The sequence below is a fragment of the Elephantulus edwardii genome, unplaced genomic scaffold (assembly GCF_000299155.1).
Source record: "Elephantulus edwardii isolate Elephantulus edwardi_28Jun2011 unplaced genomic scaffold, EleEdw1.0 scaffold00043, whole genome shotgun sequence".
Taxonomy (NCBI): Eukaryota; Metazoa; Chordata; class Mammalia; order Macroscelidea; family Macroscelididae; genus Elephantulus; species Elephantulus edwardii.
This window is the reverse complement of record NW_006399793.1, coordinates 6,270,674-6,295,740: the sequence shown is the minus strand read 5'-3', so window position 1 is coordinate 6,295,740 and position 25,067 is coordinate 6,270,674. Positions and strand designations below refer to the sequence as shown.

The 25,067-nt window shown below is 36.5% G+C and overlaps 1 protein-coding gene across 1 annotated transcript in view; it reads right to left on the bottom strand.

Annotated features, from left to right (window-relative positions):
* GPR98 (G protein-coupled receptor 98) overlaps window positions 1-25,067 on the bottom strand; it is a 1,036,968-nt gene that overhangs the window by 885,497 nt on the left and 126,404 nt on the right. Inside the window, exons 17-20 of the mRNA XM_006885387.1 lie at window positions 21,324-21,450; window positions 20,033-20,250; window positions 16,825-17,568; window positions 8,117-8,490 (exon numbers count right to left, since the gene is read on the bottom strand). Of these exons, the coding sequence (XP_006885449.1) occupies window positions 8,117-8,490; window positions 16,825-17,568; window positions 20,033-20,250; window positions 21,324-21,450 (1,463 nt within the window). The remainder of the gene's footprint in view (window positions 1-8,116; window positions 8,491-16,824; window positions 17,569-20,032; window positions 20,251-21,323; window positions 21,451-25,067) is intronic.

Sequence of the window (25,067 nt, the reverse complement as noted above, 5' to 3'; positions counted from 1 at the left end):
GTTTTCAGGATACTTGGAAGACTGTTTATGTTGTGGATTAGGACTACTAGAGTTCTTCCAAGCTTTTCTTTAATGAAGTTTATAGTCCTTGGTTTTAGTCCTAGATCCATGAAATCAGTTAAGTGGGGAAACGACAGCCTTTTTAACAAACGGTGTTGGCAAAACTGGAAAACTATTTGCAGAAGACTCAAGTAAGATCCACACCTCACTCCATATACAAAAACCAACTGAAGATTTTTTCTTTCATATGAACAATAATTTCATTCATTTAATATAGAACACCAGCCTTGAACAGAGTCCTTTTACACAGAAAAGAATATAAAGTGACAAACTGTAAGTGTCCATCAACAAATGAACAGATTAAGAAGTTGTGGCACATTCACACAAAAGAATTCTATGTAGCATTAAGGAACAACAGTTTTGTAAAATACTATATAATGTGGGAGAGTCTAGATTAGAGAATTATGCTGATTGAACTAACATGGTTTCATAAGGACAAATACTACATAAGACTATTATTGTAAAAATAGAAAGATAGCCAATAAAATGTGGATAAAAGTCCAAAGAAGGAAGGGGAGGAGAAAGAGGGGGTCTAGGGGTGGGGGTGGGAAACATTGGGAGACACAGTTTGATGGGCAGAGGGAAAGGGTAAAGGAATTAGGCTAGATCCAGTGGGGACTTGAAAAGATGGGCATAGTCCAATAGTAACTGATTTTATAAAGCATAGATTATGACGATGATAATATGAAACACAATGTGAATGAAGAAATGTGTGAAACACAATGTACATGAATGAAATGTACAATGTGTATGCTGAGTGAAATACCTCAGTCACAAAAGGACAGATATCGCATGGTGCCACTGTTGTAAAATGGGATTGATATCAGGGTTGGGGTAAGACTGAGAAAGACTGGATAAATTTTGTATACTGCACTGAAACAGATGAGGGAGTGAATAATTTAAAAGCGATGTATGATAGGGTATTATGGTTATCTCAAGAGTCCACAATTAAGGTTGCATAGTGGAATGTACTTGGGGTGGTGGGAGGGGTGCAGGGGGATTGTGTACCAGGGAAGGAGTGTTTCTTTTACTTTTGAAAGAGAGGTGTGAACTCGGGGGGGGCTGGGGGAGGAGAAAAGTGCAGCAATGAATGAATGGAAATCCAAAATATCTGTAAATGCTCATTAAAATTATTTTTTAAAAATTTTTAAAAAAGAAATGTACAATGTATATGAATTTTTTGTGCAAATCAATATAAAATAAAAAAGAATGTACGCAGATATTCTAAAAATCAAAATTTTATAAAAGTTGTAGTGAATATGGTACTCAGCAAAGCACAATTTGTAAAGTCTAAATTAGAGAAGACACTTCAAAATTCAAAGGCCTGTAAAGGAATCAATCACTCATGACTCTTGGTAAAAATTCACTTTTCCTCCTGATGAATTCATAGACAAATTACACACCTGAGATTTGCTTTAAATATTCACCCAGAAATGATTAAATAAGACTGGCAAAAGGCTAGCAACTGCTGAAGTTAAATGGCAAGTATACAAAAGTATATTATTCTATTGTCTTCATTTGTTATTGAATAATAATTATCATTAAAAGTGTGATTTTTAAAATCATTTCTGTTTTGGTGTTTTTTTATACTTTTAATGAACACTTACAGAGTTGGATTTTCATTCATTCATTGTTGCGCTTTTTCCTTTACCCCCAGCCCCCCACTTTGCTCCTCTCTTTGAAAAGCAAAATATAAACTTCTTTGTTGGTATACAATGCCCCCGCCCCAGCCCCTGCCCTCCCCCCACCCCAAATGCACTCCACTATGCAATCTCAATTCTGGATTATTTCTGTTTTTTGTCCTTCTCTCACCAGAGATTCTGATGCAAGAATGAAATCTTGAAACAGGAGTGGTTCCTGGGAATATGCATTAGAAATTTCTAACCAAGGTTGTTTATAGGTAACACTAAAAAGAAAAAAAATAAATCTAGAGTATGTATGTTATAATAATAGATGATTCGGGAATAAAAAAATAAATATTTAAAAACCTGTTTTCCAGTTCTGAAATATTTGCCTAATCAGCATTAAAACCATGATACAAAGATAGAAGCACGCATGTAGGCCAATAATAAATACGAAGTACATGACATCATGCAACCATTTGTTTTCCATTTGAAACAATGGTACCCAGTACTAGCTACTCTTTTAGATCAGAAGTTTTCAATCTTCCCATGCAAAGAACAGTAATAATAAAAGCAAATAGGGAAGAGAAGCTATTTTTACGTGTATTTTACTGGAAAGATAGTTATACACTCACCTTAGCCGTGTATAGGCCTTCTCCACTGAAACACAAGATTAAAGCTAAACAATTGAATATTCAATTAAATTTTAATTTTATTTCATGCTTGGGTGATGATCTGTGATATCAGATTACATCACTATCACTTATATCTAAAGGAATCTACTGGTACAGCATATGGCACACAAGTAACACACAGGCCAAGTTGAAACAGTATTCTAATTATCACGTCTTCCTAAAATATCTTTGCATTAGTCCATAAGCCATAATAAAATATAATGTAAGTATGAGCTATAAAATTAAAACTATTTCATGAATCACTGTGAAAAAAATTGCATGACGTTTAAATCATCTGATATATAATTTTAAAAGACAAAGTAGTGCTGAAGTCCAGAAAGAAAGGAAATAGACAAAGCAAATAAATTAGAGGAGGTTCCATGAAAATGTAGCTAAGATAAAAATCCTACCAAATTATCCATCTGCTTAATGTATATCCCAATTGGAATTCAAATAACTTTAAAACACTTATCATTAAGGCTCCAAAATATAAATATGTATTCATTCTTTTAATTATAATTTATTAAGTCCTGCTGTTTATCAGACATGATACACTGGGATATGTGGAAACAAAGCAGGAAATACTCATTACTATCTCTTTCAGCATGTCAAGGAGCATGCTATATATTACTCTACATATTATCACTGTTTCTTTATTATGTAATTATGCTTTTGTTTTATACTTAGTAATACTTTATATCAAAGAGTCTATTTTTTAAAAGGAAAAAATATAAGTCTGAGGTAAATCTTGATTAAAGTTTTTTAATACCTTCAAGACTTCCTTTAAGGGCTAAAGTTTATCTGTTGCAAATCATATTTTTAATCTCGTCACATTTATGTAAAATCTGGACAGTGAATAATGAAAACTAAAGAAGAATTTATATATTTTAATTTTGGCCTTAGAAAAGAATACAGAATATACTAAAGTCTACCAGAAGAACTAAACAACCAATCCTGGGAGATGGAGAGTCAGAATAAGCCATAGAATTGAAGGTGGCAAGACTTGGCCTCATGTACTTTGAACATATTATCAGAAGGAACAGCCCCTGGAGGGAGACATCATGCTTGGTAAAGAATTGTCAAAAAAGAGGAAGACCTTCAACAACATATAATGACACAATGAGCTCAAACATAACAATTTTTTTAGGACAGTGCAGGAGTAGGCAATGATTTTGGTTTATGTTGTAATGTCTCAGATCTACCTTGACAGTACCTAAAAGTAATGTTCCCAGATATTTTGAAGTGATTAAAATTTTTTTGAATGTCATTGAAAGAACATAACGGAAATAAATTGAATAACTGGAAAGAAGTCAAGTTTACTTTGGCAAATGCAAGTGTTCCAAAATTCAAATGTTCACTGGAAAGCTCACACTTTTATCACCAGCAAAAGCACTGTCAGCTGTTTACTTTGAAATCACTGTCCCATATTTTTTTAATTTTTTATTAATTTCAATGAAAATTTACAGAGGCTTTGGATTTCCACTCATTCATTGTTGCATTTTTCCCCCTCCCAACCATCTCCCCTAGTACACTACCCTCCTGGAAAAGTAAAGGAAAAATTCTTTCATTGTTTTACAATCCCTCCCCCTAGTTCCACTCCACTATACAGCCTTCGCTCTGGACTCCTGTCATGACAAAAATACCTAATAATTTTCCTTCTTTTTTAAAATTATTTTTAATTTCAATGGACATTTACAGAGATTGTGGATTTCCATCTTAAACAGTTTTCTTCCTCATCTGTTTCAATGCAGCATACATTATTGAACCCATCCTTCTCAATCTCCTCCCAATCCCGAGGTCAATCCTGCTTTACAACAGTGGCACCATGTAGTATTTGTCCTTTTGTGACTGAGATACTTCACTCAGCATATGTCCCATATTTTTAATTTTCAAGAACATTACCATCAAATGCCCAAGTCTGAATAAACAAGTTATCATTTATTCAAATAAAAATGTTTTTGCATTAAAAGAGAAACTGATTCAGCTCACAATACAAAAACTGAACAGTATTTGAAGCTTAACTATTGTATTTTTGGTAATGAAGCAAAAGTGTATTATTTGTGCCTTTCATTTTGTAATTCGTCAGTATCAAAATAATAACTATATGTGTTTCATTGACTATGAAAAGGTATTTGACAGTGTGGATCATAATATACTGTGGCTAACATTAAGAAGAAAAATAGGAATCCTAGAACACTTAATTATTTTTACATTAAATCTATCCCTAAATCAAAATGATGTTGTGTGAACAGAACAAGGGAACACTCCACAGCTTAAAATCAGGAAGGATATGTGTCAGGGCTGTATTCTTTCTCCACATCTATTCAGTCTGTATGTTGAGCAAATAATTGATTACACCGGACTTCATGAAGAGGAATGTGGCATCAGGATCAGAGGACAACTCATCAATAATATGCATTATGCAAATGAAACAACCTTGAATGCTGAAAGTGACAAGGACTTGAAGGGCTTGCTGCAGAAGATGAAGGACCACACATAGCCTTTGGTATGGAGTACATCTCAACATCAACAAAATAGAGGTGCTAACCACTGGGCCAAGAGACAATATCATGATAGATGGAGAAAGAATTGAAGTTGTCTATGGCTTCATCTTTCTTGAATCAACAATCAACATCTTTGGTACCAGAAGTCATGAGATCAGGAGATGTACTGCATTGGTCAAGTCAGCTATCAGGGAACTTTCCAAAGAGTAAGGAGGCCAACTGAAAGACTAAGGTGTGCTTGATTTAAGCAATGGTCGTTTCAATCACTTGCTGCATATCTGAGATCTAGGCAGTAAATAAGGATGATTGAAACAAAATTATGCCATTGAGTTGTGATGTTGAAAAACTACTGAATATCTCATAAAATGTCAAAAGAACAAACAGACATGTCTTAGAAAAATGCATCGAAGTGCTCCTTGGTGTCACAGATGGTCAAGTTTCATTTCTCATACTTTGGGCATATTGGTAGGAGAGGATAATCCTTGGAAAGATGGAGGCTCATCAAAGCAAAGGGAGACCCTCAATGAAATAGCTGGCTCAAGTGTATCAGATATGATGAGAATAGCACAGGATAGGACAGCGTCCAGATCTGTTGTTTATAGGGTCACTATGAGTCTTACTTGATGTAACAGAACCTAAAAATAATAATAACAACACCTATCCTTTACAAAGGGAGCTCTCGTCGCTTAGTGGTAAGGAACTGAGCTGCTAAATTAAAGGTATGCAGTTTGAATCCACCAGCAGCTCCACAAGAAAAAGATGGTCAGTCTTTTCCTGTGTGCTTGACTACCTTTGAAAACCCACTGGAAAGCCAGTTATGACTCAGTTCCAACTTGATGTTATATAACAAGAACAACCTTCCTAACAAGAGCATGTTGATGTTACTATGGTAAAAATGCTTAGCTGCTAACCCAAAGTGAGATGAATCAAACTCATCAGATACTTTTTTGGAGAAAGACATAGTAATCTGTTTACATAAAAAGTTATACCCTTAAAAATCCTATGAGCAATTATTTTCTCTACTACGGAGTCACTCTGAGTCAGAATTGACTCAAAGGCAATGAGTTTGTATTATTTTCAGAAATTAAAATCCTTTCATCTTCTTCACATCAAATCCAAATGTTTAATCTTTTAGATTCAAAACCACTTTTTCTGCACCAACCATGTAAATATTCAATATAATTACATTCTATTTCTCTCCTATGTGTGTTTGGAGACTAACCAATCAGCTTTTCCTTTTCTTTTTCATTTCAGTTAGTCCAACTAATAGAGAAATGTGGCCTACACAGGGAAGTTCCCTCTTCTGGAATAACTTTTTTTAATTAAATTTTATTAATTTTAATGAACATTTACAGAGACTTTGGGTTTCCATTCATTCATTGTTGCACTATTCTCTCTACCCTCCTCCCAGTTTGTTCTTGTCCAAATGCCACAGTGCTTGTCAAAGCCAGTTCTGATTAATCTTCTTTGTCAGTGTGTCCTTTGCCATTTCCTATCACTCCTCCCTGAGAGAGACTTCACCCTGAGTCATAAGGTGGAATAAAAATTTGACTGATCTTGCTCAAGTGAACAAAAGACATAAAATGATGCAAATATCAGTAGAGTGAAAATGACACAAACCACAAATTATCGATTGAATCTGTGGGGAAAAGATGAGCTTTGAAAATTTTTCTATCATCCAAAATCCAGAGAAATATTTATAGGTTATTCCTCATTTTTTGGTAATTTTTTATTTTGTTATGCATCTCTGCCCCCACCCCATCATGTTGTCTGTTTACACAGATAATGAAAATGTTACTGATATTGGAACTGCTATGAGCCTCTTCCACATATTTTAACACTGAAATATAATCATCATAAAAATTCAATAAATATTTACAGAATACCTACATTGCTCAATTCTAGATATTAAACATAAAATAATGAACAATAGGTCTTAATTACTGAGTTTCTTCATTTTTACAATGGAGAGGGGAAAGATAGTAAATAATTAAGACTTATATACAACCAAAGGATTTTAGAGATCGAGCTATATAACAAAAAAAGAAGACTATGTTGTATGAAGGAATGAAGATTTACTAGTATAGAGAAAAACTATAATGTTACATTTCCACTGAGGAAATACCTTTGGAGCTCAGTTTTGAATGACTTAAATGTGAAGCTCTGGAGCCTAGGAAGTTGCACTGCTAATCTAAAGGCTGTGCTTCTCTTGTGATTCTAAGCCACCAGAGGCTACCGGGAGAAACAAGGATAATCTCCTCACAGGCGATTTACAATCTCAGGATCTCCATGGAGGGCCAGCTATGGATCAGTTCAACTCAAGAGCAGTGAGTGAGTGACTGAATGAGCATGGGCTACTCTATTTCAGATGTAAAAGACACTAACACTTCAAAATAACTTATAGTTACCACCAAACCAAATAATTAAAAGAAGAAATAAAACACTCTAGAGAGTCAGTTCCTATACCTTGAGCTACAATGAAGTCAATGATGTAGATATTTTCCCAAGATTTACCTATGCACCCTTTTAAATTCATATATATATACCCTTCTAAATGTATTAGAGGGTCTCTACGAGTCATACTCAATGGCACTTAACAACAACATATCCATAAGAATCAGCTTGCCAAGATAAAGCCTGTCTTGGTTTTGGCATCCTTTCATAGACATTGAGCCACTGTTGTCACACATAACACCTGTGAAGTAGTTTCCTGAGATCTCACGTTACTGAACAAGAAACTGAGATGATTACGAATCATTAAAAACTTGGACAGAACTGATAAGGAAGTTAAATAGCCTAATGAATTAAGCTAGCCAAGAAGGTTGTTGACAAAGACACAGCCAACACACTGGAATGTTTTTAGGACTTTAAAACAAAACTTTGAAAAAAAACCCCAACAATCCACAAACTGTTACTTTTTAAAATTTTCTACTACAATTATTCATATAAACTTCATAAAAACCTATTTATTGGTAAAAAAACAGTGGCAGAAATATTAAAGATGTGTAAGAACGGGTTTCCTGAAGTGCCTTAACTTTAGACCTAAATGCTAGTTTAACCTTCTAAACTGTCATTAATTCTAGCAGTTCATTAAACTTCTAATTTGAGCTACAAAGAGCAGCAATTATCATATTATCAACCAATGTTTTCGCACAATTTAGGGCTTAAAGTAGATAAGCCAGTTCAACAAATTAAACAGAGTTCATACTCAAAAAACCCATTTACAATATATTCTAGTTCTCAAAATTCTCCTTACCTCTGGTATACAAGTTCCTGTGAAACCAAACAAGCCATTGGCATTGTCACTTTTTTGTATTAGTAATCTTGCTGTAGTATTTTCTTCAGAAATTCGAGCTCCTCCATATACAGAGACCAGTTTAAGAATGAATAATTCTTCCCCTTCTTCTTCATTGTCATCTTTAGCAGAAACAATGAATGATTTGTTAGTTTCTCCTTGTCTGAACTCCATATATCCAGAAATGGGATGTAAATCACTTTTTGCAGGCACAGCATGAAGTTCATAAATTTCTTCAAGGGTCAGTTTTCGCTCATAGGATCTCACATCCTGCATCAAACCTGTAAACCTGTCATCGCCATTCACTCCTGCCCCGATTCTCAGAATCCCAGGCCCTGAAAAGAGACAGATATAAAGCTAATGAGGATGTGCAGGTGCGGCGGTGGGGGGGGGGGGGAATTAAATCATGGAGTTGTACAATTTAATGAGTGAGGGGTGAGGGAAATTGGAAGAATCTGTTCTCAAAATCAATGTATTCGAATTTTGTAAATAAACTAGTATAAAAAAATACACACAGAAAAATAAAACTAGTATCTACTACAAGTCTCCTATTCTAAATGTGAATTAAAACACAAAATAATGTTATGAGAACACATTATTGAATAAGCAAAACTTTCTAATAACTTGGTAAAATAAATGCTATCTTCTGTTACGACAAAAAAAATGAGTAAGTGAAGCAACTAATGACATTACAATATTTTAAATTCAAGGACTCAAACTATAATTACAATATATTAATTATATCATTAATATAATCAATTTTAATTACTTCCTTACTAGTAAATTTAAAAAATCCAACATCTCATATATCTAGACATAAAAATAAACACATACATAATCACATACACATATTTTTGTTGTTGGGTGCCATCAAGTTGAGTATGACTCATAACAACTATGTGAAAAATAAACCTAAATCACATACAATGTTTTGCCATTCTCATCATGAGCCCATTAGTGCAATTATTGTGTCAATTCATCTCATTGGGGGGGTCCTCTTTTTTTCACTGACCTTTTCAAGGATGATATCCTTTCCCAACATATAGCCTTTACTACCAACATGTCCAAAGTATGGGAGATGCAGCTTTTCCATCCTTGCCTCCAAGGAGCACTCTAATCACACTCTTATCATGACATATCTGTTCACTTTTCTGGCAGTACTCTTCTCCACCACCAGAGTTAAAAGGTATCAAATCTAATTCTGCAATCCTTATGCATTGTCCAGCTCTCAGACAGATGAACAGTAAGTGACTGAAAAGACCCTGGCCTAAATCGCACCCACCTTAGTCTTTAAACTCACAACATTGCTCCTGTACAGTAGACTTGCCCAGTGCAATATGTCTCCTGATCTACTGACTGCTGATGCCAACAGTGTTGATTGTGGATCCAATAAGATGTAATTATTGATAGGTTCAATCCTTTCTCCATTCATCATGATGTTGTCTATTGGCTCAGTGATAATTTGAACTGGCACATGAGTAATTGATGGTCTATTCTACAGTTATGACTTGGTCTGTTTCTGAGTGTTGATATTGAACTCTTCCAATGATTCTTTCCACAAATGTAGTGACTCTGATTGCTTTGAAGTCTATCAGGTAAAGTCTACGTGTAAAGACAATGTTTGAGTTTCTTTTAAAAAGGTATTTGCTATGAATAAATCAATCAATGTATAAAATCTAATTATTAGCTCTCCGGTATCATTTCTGTAATCAAGCCCATACTTTCCAATTGCCTTTCCTTCCTTATTGTTTCTAAACTTTTAATTCCATTGACCAATAAATATGAATGCATTTTTTATTTAAATAAAATTTTATTTTATAAAGGTTTACTTATAAAATTCATATACATTGTTTTTCACACCTGATCTTTCCCATTTCCTTTACCTATCACTCCCTCTACCCATCAAACTGTGCAACTCTATGATTAATCACCCCCCTCCATCCATCCTCACCCCTCTACTCCTCCCACCTTCCCTTTGTATCTTCATGCATTATCTACAATAATGGTCTTATACAATAATTGTCCTTATGGGACAGAGTTCACTTAGCATAACTCTCCAGTCTCTCCCAAGTTATGTAGTGATTTACAAAATCCTTGCTCCTTCATGCTGCATAGTATTCCAGTGTGTGAATATACCATAATTTCTCAATCCATTTAATAGTGTTTGGATATCTGGGCTGTTTTCATGTTCTTACTCTGGTGAATAGCAGTGCTATGAACATTGGAAGATAAGTCCCCATTTGTGCCTCAGTTCTCATTTTCTCAGGGTATATTCCAAGCAATGAAATAGCTTGGTCATATGGAATTTCTATGCTCAACTTTCAGGACAAAAGGCCAAACTGCCTTCCAGAGTACTTGGACCATTTTACAACCCTACTCACAATGTATAAGAGTTCCTATCTCACCACATCCTTCCCAATATTCATTACTTGCTGCCATGTTAAACTTTGCCACTGCTACTGGGGAGCACTGTGGTTTTGATTTGCATCTCTCTTGTTGCCAGTAATTTTGAGCATTTCTTCATGTGTCTGTTAGCCATCCAAATAACTTCCTATCTGAAAATTCTTACCATGTCTTTTGACCATTTTGTAATTGTGTTATCCGTCTTTTTCTTCTCGAGGCCCTGTAGGATTCTGCATACTTCTGATCTTTGTCTGAAATGGTATTGTCAAACATTTTTCTCCTGATCAGTAGTAGTAGTTGTTGTTGTTGTTATGTGCCGTCGAGTCCCTTGCGACTCATAGCGACCCTATGAACAACAGCCCTAAACTTTGCTCTGTCCTGTGCCAATTGCACTGTCTCTGACACTCCTGTCCCAATTATCCCAGTCACTGAATCAATCCACCTCACAGAGGGCCTTCCTCTCCTGTGCTGTCCCTCCACCCTCCCAAGCATGATGTCCTTCTGAAGGACCGGTCTCTCCTCACAACATGTCCAAAGTATGTCAGACAAAGCCTCAGAATCCTTGCCTCCAAGGAGCCACCCAGTTTAAACCTTTCCAGGACAAATCTGTTTGTTTTCCTAGCAGTCCATGGTATTCTCAATACTCTTCTCCAGCACCACAGCTCAAAGGCATCAATTCTCCTTCTATCCTCCTTGGTCATTGTCCAACTCTCTGATGCATAACAAGTGATTGCGAAGACCATGGCCTGTATCAGACTCACCTTAGTCTCCAGAGAGACACCAATGCTCTTCAGTACTTTGGAGAGGTCCCTAACAGCAGCCTTTCCCATGGCAATGCGCCTTTTAATTTCTTGGCTGCTGGTGCCAAGACTGTTGACTGTGGATCCAAGAAAACTAAAGCTGTGTACAATCTCAATCTCTTCACCATCCATCCTGATGCTGCCAATTGGTCCAGTGGCGAGAATCTTGGTCTTCTTGACATTGAGCCTCAATCCATATTGGAGGCTGCAGTCCTTGACACTCTGCAGCAGGTGCTTCAGGTCCTCCTCAGTTTCAGCAAGCAGAGTTGTGTCATCCGCATAACGCAGATTGTTGATAAATCCTCCACCAATCTTGACCCCACATTTCTCCTCATAGAGCCACACCTCCCGGATAATCTGTTCTGCATATTGGTTGAAAAGGTATGGAGATAGGATGCATCCCTGGCGTACGCCCTTCCCAATTTTGAACCATGCAGTGTTCCCTTGCTCTGTTCTGACGACTGCCTCCTGGTCCAAGTATAGGTTTCGCATTAGAACAATCAAGTGTTCTGGGACTCCCATTCTTCTCAGAGTCAGTCATAGTTTGTTATGATCTACACAAATGCCTTTGCATAATCAATGAAACACAGATAGACATTCCTCTGGTATTCCCTGCTTTCAGCCAAGATCCATCTAACATCAGCTACAATATCCCTAGTACCACGACCCCTTCTAAACCCAGCCTGGACTTCTGGTAGTTCTCTGCTGATGTGCTGTTCCCGTCGTTTTTGGATAATCTTCAGTAAAATCTTGCTTGCATGTGAAATCAGTGAGATTGTTCTGTAGTTTCCACATTCTGTTGGGTCACCTTTCTTTGGGATAGGAACAAATATCGATCTCTTCCAGTCAGTTGGCCAAGTGGTTGTTCTCCAGATTTCTTGGCACAACTTGGTGAGCACATCCAGGGAAGCATCTGTTAACTGAAATATGTCAATTTGCATACCATCTATTCCTGGAGCCTTATTTTCTGCCATTTCCTTCAAAGCAGCCTGAACTTCTTTCATCACCATAGGTTCTTGCTCATATGTTGTTTCATGAAATTCTTCTATGTCTTCCAATTCCTTTTGACACAGTGACTCAGTAAATTCTTTCCATCTTCTTTTAATACTTCCTGGATCATTTAACTGATCAGTAGTATGTTTTCTTTTTACTCTGCTTGAAAATGTTTTTGATGTGACAATGATTTAATCTTTAAAAGGTCCCATTAATCAATTTTATCCTCTCCAGATTATGCATTTCTGGCTGTATTTTGTAGTCTCTTTATACCAGAGACTAGGCCATCCAAGACTGTTCAGAGTTTCTCTCTGATGAACTTTATTGTTTTGAGCTTTACTCCCACATCTCTCATCCACCTTGAGTTGATTTTTGTGTCTGGTGTGAGACTTGGATCCTGTTTCAGGTTTCTGCAGGTTGAAGTCCAGTTTTGTCAGCACCATTTGTTGAAGAGGTTGTCATTTCACCATTTGACAAGTTTTATTTCCTTGTCGAATAACAAGTTGACCAAAGGTAGCTAGGTTCATTTCTGGGTTCTCAGTTATGTTTCATTGATCTATGTGTCTGCAATTGTACCAGTACAATGCTGTTTTGGTTACTGCCGCTGTGTAGTAAGTTTTGAGGTCAGGGAGTGCTATGCCTCCCACTTCATTTTTGTTTGTCAGGAGTATTTTGCTTATTTTCGGTCTCTTTCCTCTCCAAACTTAACACTTTTTCCTTTTGATCTTCTTGAAAAGGGAATTTGATATCTGTAGTGGAATGGCATTAGTCATGTAGATTGCTTTTGGTAGAATTGTCATTTTCACAATACTGAATTTTCCTATCCATGAACAGGGCACATTTTTCCATTTATTTAGGTCTTTTATTTTGTCTCGCAGAAAATGTTCTGCTGTTTTCTTGGTCTAGGTCTTCTGTGTCTCCAGTTAGGTTTATTCCTCAGTATCTCACTTTGTGGTTGGCTACTGTAAATGGTATTGTCCTTGCCATTCTGGTGCATGAGTTGTAAGAAACTTGTTCACTTCCTATAGGTTTTCAAATATATCAGAGTATAATTTTTAATAGAATTCAGTTATTATCAACTTAATTTCATCTGGTTCTGTTGTGATGTCACCTCTATTATTTCTTAATCAAGTTATTATTAACGTATCTATATTGCATGCTAAATTTTGGACTGGAAATGTTGATAAAAATACTTACTTTCCTCCTCTTTGGCTTTCATTGTTGGTATCTATATTTGAATGATAGTCATGTTAACAGGTCTTCCTTATACATGTATGGATAGTATCTTAACATTCGCATCCTTGTAATTTTGGATAGATAAGCATAAATATATATATGTGTATAAGTACATATAGGTGTTGACATCTATATGTACATTTAGATAATAATTTATCACAGAACATTTTCTAAATGTCTTTTATACATAAAAATAAAATTATTATGTATAACCTCAATTTTACAACTTCATTCTTTATGAATATCAATCAAGACTTGAACTATGAGAACTTCAGCATGAGTTAAATAGAAAAAATAAACCAACAAACAAGCAAACTTCACTGTTCTTAAGATGATGCCAACTCAGAGCTAGCCCCAGTGGTTATCTGAAGTTGTAAATTTCATGAGAGGAGACTGGCTATCTTTTTCCCTTGCAGCCAGTGGTGGATTTGAAGCCTTGAGACAATTCAGCAGAAATATGTCTGTGCAGGACAATTTCTGTGGGTCAATTATATCTCTTTATTCAAACAACCGGAGGATTACAAATACTACTTGCCAAAACCAGTTTTATATGCAAAGTTTAGGGACTTTTTTTGTAACAACATGCAGACCAACTATGTTATTATATCTTAACAAACAACTATTTTAATAAGAATCACCAATTCTTATTTCTTTATTTCTCTCTCCAGTAATTCATATGCTATTTATGTCAGATAACTTTACCTATTTATTTATCTACTGAAATATGTAATTTCTTTATCAATTGAAATATATAATTGATATTTCTTTATCAAGTGATATTTTTATCAATTACTTATGATAGAAATCATAAGTAATTTACTTATGAAATTTATATACAATAATATATATAAAGTGAGGATGACTTGAAGCACTTGTTTCAGAAGATCAAGAAATGCAGCCTTCAGTATAGATTACATCTCAACGCCAAGAAAACAAAGAGTCTTACTACTGGACTGATGTGCAGTATCATGATGGATGGAAAGGAGACTGAAACTCTCAACAGCTTGATCTTGCTTCGCTCCACAATTAATACCCTAGGTACCAACTGTCAGGAAATAAGAAGATGCATTGCACTGGGAAAATCTTCAGTTAGGGACCTCTCCAAATTATTGAGAAGCAATTATGTCAGTTTTAAAACTAAGGTATGTCTGATTCAGGCCATAGTCTTTGCTTTCACTTGCTATGCATCTGAGAGCTGGACAGTGAGTAGGGCTGACAGAAGAATTGATGCCTTTGAGCTGTACTGTTTGAGAAGAGTACTGAATATCCCATGCACAGCCAAAAGAACAAACAGATATGTCTTGGAGAGGGTGCCGCCAGAGTGCTCTTTGAAGGCAAGAATGATGAAGCTTTGTCTCACATACTTTGGGCATGCTACTTGGAGAAGGACAGGATGCTAAGAAGGGTGGAGGGTTGGCAAAGGAGACAAATACCTTCAACCAGGTAAATTGGCATGGTTACTGCCACAATGGGCTCCTCTATGTCAGGGCGTGTGAGGATAGAAAAGGGTTTAGATCTTTTGTTCATAAGATCATTATGAGTCATACTCAACTTGACAGCACTTAATGACAACAATATATCAGAGAGCTTTGGTGGCCTATTGATAAAAAGCTAGCAGCAATGCTAAAGAATCTACTAGCTGCTCTGTTAGTTAAGAGTCACTTCAGACTTGATGGCACACAACAATAAAAACAATATATACATATATATTCCACACAATCATTGCCGTTGAGTCAGAACTCAATATAAGTTTTTGCCCTATTAAGAAACTGTTATCATGTTAAGGAAAGTCAAAGTAACTTGTATATTATTATGCCTATTTCTCATCTACCCAGTTTAGTAAATGTAGACTGAATACCTGCCTGCTAGCAAAGTAAAACTATTCTTTCTTTTAAACTTGAAATTGAGTGGAAAATCCTATTAGTCTTTTCCTACTACATTATATGTCAATGAAATGTTGTTTCCGCTGATTTTCAGAAATCTCATGCGCACATCTCATCAGCATGGAGACAATGTACAGACAAAAGGAGATAAATCACCCTACCTCCTTTAGCTTTGCTTTTATGATACAATTAAATAAATACTAACATGAGAGTCAAAGATTCATTTTCAAGTCTATTACTTGACTATGTGGTACAACCTAACTTATTTACTGATTCTGAATACTATGTTGTTATTGTTACACGCCATCAAGTTGCCTGTGACTCATAGAGAGCCTCTGTACAACAGCCTTAAACCCTGTCCTCTCCTGTGCCAATCTCACTGTATCTGATACACCCACCCTATTACCCCAGTCACTGAATCAATCCACCTCATTAAGGGTCTTCCTCTCCTGCGCTGTCCCTCCAAAGCATGATGTCCCTTTCCAGGAATTGGTCCCTCCTTGCAACATGTTCAAAGAATGTCAAATGAAGCTTCAGAATCCTTGCCTCCAAGGAGTAGCCTGGTTTAACCCTCTCTAGGGTGAACCTGTTCATTTTCTTAGTAGTCTGTGGTATATTCAATACTCTTCTCCAACACCACAGCTCAAAGGCATCAATTCTCCTTCTATTATCTCTAGTCATTGTCCAGCTATAGTTATGAAATATTTAATACGTTAGATTTTATAAAGTCAAAATTACATAATGTAGAGGAAATGTCTTATAAAACCATACTAATGACTTACATTATACAAATCTGTAAAATTGCAATCCTTATTACCAAACCTATTACTAATTCTCTGAAACCAGTATGAAACTTATTTCTCATATTTCAGAGGGATAAATGTTCCTCCTCTGTATATCTTTTCTTCCTTCCCACAATATACTGAAGTGATCTATTTATTTTGCTCTCTCCAATATTTATTCTAGGTTCTTAGGGGTTTAGCCTGACTCACGTCTGAAATACTCAGCACAAAGTTTGGCACAGTCTTAGCAAACATCTAATTTTATTTTAAGAAAGTAAAATAATACATACTAAGAAACTTTCAAAACTTGTTGTTACGTGCTGTCAAGGTGCCTGCGACTCAGCCTTACAGCAACACTGAAGCCTGCCCTACCTGGAATCAGTCTCACTGCATCTGATACATCTACAAATTATTTCAGTTAATGTGTCAATCCATCTTGTCCTGAGTCTTCCTCCCTAGTGCTCTCTGTCCACACTTCCAAACATAATGTGTTTCTCCAAGGACTGTCCCCTCCTGGCAATGATTTAAAAAAAAATTCCACGCCATGCCTTTGCTTTGAAGAAGTTACTCACCATCAATAATGGCTTCTCCTTTCAAACTCTTAATTCCTCGGGGCATGGCATTTCCATCAAGGTAGAATTCAAGTATGCCATCATCTAAGATAATCAGAAGATGAAGCCAAACATTTTCTTCTAAGTATTTCATGGCTGTCGTCTTGGCAATATATGTAACATTAGAACCCAATGTTTTGTAATGAAGAGAAAGTGTCACATGGGATTCATTTGTTTGAATTTTTACCCCATAGTAGATGCTACCATTGCCATCATCCTTTGCTATAACAAACCCATTTGTATTGGCATTAGGCATCACCCAGGCTGAAAATGTAAAGCTGGCAATTGTGTTGTTCCTGGAGGGATGGTATTTTGGATTAACAGTCCCAAATGCACCCTCTAGTCCGCTGAAGTATAAAGCATCTGTTCCGCTATAGTGGCGTCGCATGTGAGGTTGTAGATGTACACTGCTGGGGAAAATTCCAACCAGTAAAAAGTCTATCATTGGGGGTAACCCAGCAATAAAGTCACTGGACAGTATTTCCCAGCCTATTCGCACATCACCAAAGACACCTTGTTGCCTCAAAATAATGAAGTTGGTAATATAAGACATATCATCTTCTGAGAGGACATCTTCTGCTACTTCTCTCTCTAAACATTCTGGATCCAAGATGAAGACTCCAAAGGGGTCATCATTGAACGGAATCATTACTGTCACTTGGAGGTTGGTTTCCGCTAGTTGGCCCCCTGGACCGGGCGACCCACCTGCAATAAAGGAATGTATAACAAATAAGAAATTAGAATGTGAATTATACTCTACTGTAAGGTAAAAAGTCATCACCTATCTTTCATCTGCATGTCATCCTGTGGTAGCTTGCATGTTGCTAAGAGCTATGCCATTAGCATTCCAAATGCCGTCAAAGTATTTGGAGACATACCTAACAGTTGAAACTTTCAGTTACAGATGAAGATAGATTAGAGATAAAGGACTGGTGACCTACTTCTGAAAACTAGACAGTGGAAACACTCTGGATCACACCAAAGTTTTGTCTGACATGGCGCTGGGAAGTCGATACCCTCAATTGGAAGGCACTGCACAACAGCTGAACAAATGAACTCAAACATGCCAACAACCATGAAGGTGACTCTATTGTACAAGGAGTCAAACTCAACTCAACACCTACTAAACAACACAGACTGAAGGGAAAGAAATATGATTCGAAGACAGATGTCTGACTAAACAATTGACTAACTCTCACTGATGAAAAGTGCCATTATCTAGTGATTGTCATGAAAGAATACAGTCAAGAAAACCCTATGGGGTTTTATTATGACTCAATACTTAATAACAACAGTGGCTTTTTTACCACTTTCTCAGATATCAAGTAACACACATCATTATCATTTCAGTAATTGATTTTATGAGAAAACTGTTTCAATTGTAGTACAAAGACCAAGCTGGCACCTTAACTCTGTACTTTATCTTTTCCACTAATGTGGTGTTGTTGTGTACAGTAGAGTTGAAACTGACTGACAGTTGAGCTTCCCAGTGGGATTTCAGAGGTAGATAATTGCGCAGGAGAAGATTGCTTATCCTTCCATAGAGTAGCTGGTGGCCTCGAACCATGTGCCTCTGGGATTGTAGTGCAGCTTCTTGCCACTAGGCCACCAGCCTCCATTCTATTTGATGGAGGAAAAGTCTACACTCAAGTTTTGATTTCACATAACTGAAGAAAGCCACAATCACGAAATGAACATTAATACATAAGTTGTTGTTATGTGCCATTGAGTCGCTTGCAACTCTATGTATAACAGCTCTAAAACCCGGCTCTATACTGAACCAAATTTATTCTCTCCTTATTGCCACACCTACCACCATTACTACAGTAACTAAGTTAATCCACCTCATCAAGAGTCTTCCCTCCTTTGCTGTCCCTCTACTCTCCCAAGCATGATGTCTCTCTCCAAGGACTGGCCTCTCCTTAAAACATGCCCAAATGTCAGACAGAGCTTTAGAATCCTTGTCTCCAAGCAGAAGAATGGTTTCATCCTCTCCAAGTCAAATCTGTTTGTTCTCTTAGCAGTCCATGGTATATTCAATACTCTTCTCCAGAACCACAGCTCAAAGGCATCAAGTCTCCTTATATCATCCCTAGTCATTGTCCAGGTTTCTGATGCATAGCACATAATTGTGAAGACCATGGCATGGATCAGGTGCACCTTAGTCTCCAGACTGACATCATTGCTCTTCAGTACTCTGGATACATCCCAGACCACAGACTTTCTCAATCCAATTCATCTTTTGATCTTTGGGCTGCTGGTACCAAGAGCGTTGACTGTGGAACCAAGAAAACTAACATTGTTAATAATCTCAATCTCTTCATTGTCTATCATAATGCTGCTAATCAGCCTAGCAGTGAGAATCTTTGTTTTCTTTACATTGAATTTCAATCCATATTGAAGGCTGCAGTCCTTGAGCCTCTGCAGCATGTGCTTCAGGTTCTCCTCAGTTACAGTAAGCAGGGTTGCTTGCTGCATATGCTAATCTGCATAATGCAGGTTGTTGATGAATCTTCCTCCAATCCTGATGCTCCATTCTGCATGCAGACTGAAAAGGTATGGAGACAGGATGCATCCTTGATGCACTCCTTTCCTGATTTTGAACCATGCAGTGTTTCCTTGCTCTATTCTGAGGACTGTTTCCTGGTCAAGTATAAGTTTTGCATAAGCACTATCAAGTGTTCTGGGATTCCCATTTTCCTCAAGGTTAGCCACAATTTTTTGTGATCCACACAGTCAAATGACTTTGCATGGTCAATAAAACACAGATAGACATTCCTCTGATATTCTCTGCTTTTGGCCAAGATCCATCTAACATTAAATATAATTATCCCTAGTACCACAGCCTCTTCTAAATCCAACCTGCACATCTGGCAGTTCTCTATTGATGTGTTACTCTAGTCATTTGGGGATGATTTTCAGTAGAATCTTGCTTGCATGTGATATTAATGATACTATTTGATAATTTCTGTACTCTGTCAGGTCACTTTTCTTTGAAATGGGAACAAATATAGATCTCTTCCAGTCAGTTGGAGAGGTGGTTGTCCTCCATATACATTGATATTTTAACATTTAAAATCAAAAGGTAAAGATGTAGAATAGTAATTATCTAACTTTAAATACAATGATTAATTAATGGTAAAATAAAGGAAATTTTAAAATATATCACCTGATATGTTTGTTAGTTTTAGAATGAAAAATTCATTAAATTCAGGAATTTTATCTGGAAAAGCATGGAGAACTATTGGTTTGGCTCCTTCTCCATCCATGAAGTTAACAATTCCAGAAGTTTCATAGAACTCTTGTTCAGGTTGCAAAGCAGAATCATTCTGAAATAGCTGCCAAGTCACAGAAACATTGCCAAAATGTCCTCGGTGCCTCAAAACCCTACATAAAACAAAAAAGTTAAAGGAATGTTTTTAGGAAAAAGTCAAAATTCTCATTACCATTTTCTGTGTTATCTCAAAAGAATACATTTCTGTCACTCTCATTATAGACCATATGGCCAGTTCTATTACATAATTATGAATAAATTCATGGGAATAGAAGAATAAAATATAACTTTAAATAGTAAAGAGATAAAATATTAAAAGACCTAATCTTCAAAATCCAAACAGAAAACTGTAACCCAAATCAAAAGCCAAATCAAAATCATTTTCAAGAGAATTAGTAACCCTTGTATTAAATTAAAATATGGGAAAGAAAAGTCAACTATTATTTAAGAGAAGAATTTCTAAAATTTTTTAACAATTCAAGTCTCTTAGTTCTGACAAAAGATAAATATTAGTAGTAACAAGGGGAGGTGAAATAGTTTCTGCTTATTCATCAAAGCGAGTGCTGAAGGCCAAGTGGTAAGAAGACGAGCTGCAATCAAAAAGGCAAGTGGTTTCAATTGACCAGATGCTCCACAGGAGGATGGGCAGTCTCCTCTGGTGCAATTTACTGCCTCTGAAAACCTGCTGGAGGGTCACTTACGGGTCAAGTCTGACTCAAAAGCACACAGTGGCCATAGCATAAACAAAGGATAGGGTGCATTTAGGCTTCCCTGAAGGATAGGATTTTGAAGCTCCTTCTCATATACTTTGGAAACGTGGCCAGGAGAGACTGGTCCTTGGAGAAGGACATCACACTTGGAAGGGTAAAGGGACAACACAGGAGAGGAAGACTCCAGAGAAGATGGATTGATACAGTACCTGGGCAATGTGGGTTGGTGTGTTGAAATTCGTGAGACTGGCTCAGGACAGGGAAGGGTTCAGAACTACCTCTGAAAAGGGTCGATAGGGGTCACAGATGACTTGATGGCACATAACAACCACAACATGGTTCACTTAGACTTCTGGTTTTTAGATTAATTCATTATTGGCTAAATTTTTCATGTTGAAAGGTTCAAAATATTTCATATCTTAATGAAAAATTTTAACTTTATTTTGTCCAATTTTAAATAGCTCATACATACTTACCAAAATGCTTTAGTTTTTCCTTCTTCTACTGCTTTGTCTATTGGCTCAAGAGAAAAAATGCCATTTGGATCATCATTGGCTTCAATTATCACTGTAGCTATTCCATATTGATATACTACAGTATCACCTACATTAAAAAGGAAAAAATCTAAATATCAAAAACATAGTTAAGTTATGGTTACATTTATATTTTATAATTATGATAGAGCTTATATTAAAGTTCAAATTTGCAACCAGAATTAGTTGACATTAGATGCAAAATATTGCTCTAGTTCTTCAAAGATATTTCACACCTACATACACAAAGAAAGAGAGAAATGTGAAATATGAAATAACATATTGCTATCTTTTTAGGAAATATTATTTAAATTCAAAGGAATTATATCAGTGGGGGAAAAGCTGTAAGACTTTTGTCTTTATGAATAATTGTCACCATAGCTTTATTTATAGCTTGAGGGTGTGGATTTAATATTTATTCATTTTAGAAGACTATTCTTTAAGACACAACAATCATTTGTCTATTTGCTGTACTAAACAACTTGGAGTTGCTGTGATGCTGAACACTAACCCATAGTCATGTCAAATACCATAATAGTTACCCATTGTGTACAGTGGTTGCGTGAGCTTCCAAATTAATTCATGTTGGGATGCAGGAGTGGCATCTACTTCCTAAACTAGATGCCTCTGAAAATTCTAGAAACTCTTATAAATGTATAGAAGTGATGTTAGTCATAGAACAGAGTTCAGGTCTTTTGTGCAAAGCTTCCTCTGAATCATATTCAACTTGACAACACTTACCCACTGCTAAATGAGACTAGTGTTGTTATATCTGGAGGAATATTCTTCCACTTTGCACATCACTCTTTGTCAATGTGCTATGTGAGGTAATCTGGGTTTGCTATGATGCTGAACCTTGTGCCATTGGGGTATCAAATACCAGAATGGTTTCCCATTGTGGACAGTGTTTGATGGATCTCCCAGTTGTAAAACAGGATGGGAAGCAGGAGTGGTATCCACTTCCAAAACCACATGCCTCTAGAAACCACGAACTTGGAGAAACGATGATAGCTATGGAAATGCATTAGGTCTTTTGTTCATAGAGTCACTATGAGTCGACCTCTATTTGACAGCAATCAACAAAAACAACAACATAGCTTATTTAGAGAGCTCTGGTGGCCTATGATTAAGGGGCTAAATTGCAATCCCAAGGGCATGTGGCTCAAATCCACCAGCTGCTCCACAGGAGAAAGATGTGCAATCTCCTCTTGTGTGATTAAACTCCCTCTGAAAACACACTGGAGGGTCAACTATTGGTTGGTTCTGACTCAACGCTACTCATCATCAACAACAACATGGCTTAATGCAAGAAAAGGGAGGGGGTAATTTCTCAACTTCACTGCCATAGAATCAATTCAAACTCCCAGCAATCCTCCACCAGGTTTCTAAGATTGTAAACGTTATCGTGTCAGGAAGAGACTTCTTATCTTTCTCCCACAGAGCAGCTAATGAATTCAAACCATCTGATGTGCAGCTTTTGGGTTAACAGCACAACATACTATGTACTAAGTCATCAAAACTCTCCAATAACCCATTTAGAAATTTTTATAAATGTATGATTATTTCATAAAAATAATGAAAGGCTTATTCCCTAACAAAAAATATTCTTATCCATATCAACTAGAAATATTAGCTCAGATTTTCCTTTTAGATCTCTGCCTTTAGATGACAGAGTTCGAGTTGGTCATGGAAAGAACTAAGAAACCTCGATAGTACTACAATTTTCTACTTTTTAATACAATTCTCTGCAAAGCATTTTAACATCACGATTGCCATACATTGTATTTCTGCTTAGAATAATCCCAAAGTTGGTATTTTTGTTTTGGTCCAGTTGTTCTCTCCTATACAGAATTCAGCTCCTACAATAGTTCTTTCAAAAATTTTGAAAGCTGTGTTCACACAACATTTTGCACTATGTGAACCTTTCATATCTATTATCCCCTTATAATGGTCTACATAAACACACACACACAGACATTCTGTTTGACTGTAACCTCCTTAAACAAATGCTGCATATTCTACACCAATGTTCTAAAAGAGGAAATACTCAGTAATCAGCACATATAAGATCATGGGTAATAAGAAAGTTCAAGGTCCTCTCTACAAACCAAAAAGGCTTTAAAAAAATCATAGAAAAGGCAATTTCCAGTTTCTTTTGGAAGGAGACCCCAAATAACCATAGCTCTTCTGAAAAATAAAAAAGTAGAAGGCATCATACTTCCTGATCTCAAAATCCAGTACACAGCTATAATGATCAAAAGAACATGGTACTGGTACAATGACAGGCATGTACAACAATGGAACAGAAGTGAGAACCCAGAAATCACACCATCTACCTACAGTCAATTGTTATTTCTCAATGAAATTAAACCCATTAAATGGGACTACAGCACTCTATTTAACAAAAAATGTCAGTAATACTAAACATCTGTAGAAAATTGAAACAAGAGCTACCTCTTACTTAATACACACACACACACACACACACACACACACAAAAACACACAACACCCAACTCCAAGTGGCTCAGAGACCTCAAAGTAAAACCAAAACCCATGAAGATCGTAGAGAAAAAAGATAGGAACAAATTTAGAAGACTCATCAATAACCTGTGTTATGCAAATGATAAAACTTTGTTTGCTAAAAGAGAACATTAAATGCTTGCTTCAGATCAAAGACTACAGCCTTCAACATTGTTGTTGTGGTTGTTGTCGTTGATTCCCTTCGAGTCCAGTATGACTCATAACAAACCTATAAACAAAAGGCCTGAAGCCCCTCTGCAGCTATCAACGTTTATCAAAGTTCATAGCGTTTCCAGAGACATGTTATTTAGGAAGTGAATGCCACCCCTGCTCCTTACTGCTAGGCCAATAGGCAACATCATGATAAATGGAGAGAAGATCAACGTTATCAACAACTTCATTTTGCTTGGATACACAATCAACTCCCTTGGTACCAACAGTTAAGAAATCAAATATGTGTTGTGTTGTGTTGTGTTGTGAAAATCAGCTGTCAAGGAACTCTCTGAAGTGTTAAGAGCACTCATCAGTTTAAAGACAAAGGTGCATCTAATTCAAGCTATGGCCTTTTCAATCACTTATTGTGCATCTGAAAGTTGGACAATGATTAAAGATGGCAACAGAAGAATCAATGACTTTTGAGCTTTAGTGTTGAGAAAAAGTATTGATTATCTGATGAGCTGGTAAAAGAACAAACAACATGTCTTGGAGAAAATACATCCAGAGAGCTTTCTAGAGGCAAGGGAGGTGAAGTTTTGTCTGACATATTTTGAACAAATTGTAAGAAGAGGCTATTCCTTAGTAAAGGAAACCAACCATTCTCAAAAATGTGGAGAGTCAGCAAACATGAGGAAGATCATCAACAAGATTGGCTGACACAGTGACTGTAAATGGACTTAAACAACTATATTAGTGGTGATGAGGATGGCACAGGATAGGGAAAGGCTCAAATCCATTGTTCAAAGTATCCTATGAATCATCATCGTCAATGAGACAGCTTCTAGCAACAACAGTGTATGGCATGAAAAGGCTTGCCAACATGTCCAAAGGGGCAAAAGAGGAGAGGGGAAAACAGACAAATAGGACCTACTAAAAATCAAAATCCCAATATGCATCAAAAACCTCCTCCAATAGGAAAAAAATAAATCTCACAGATTGAGAAAAAAAA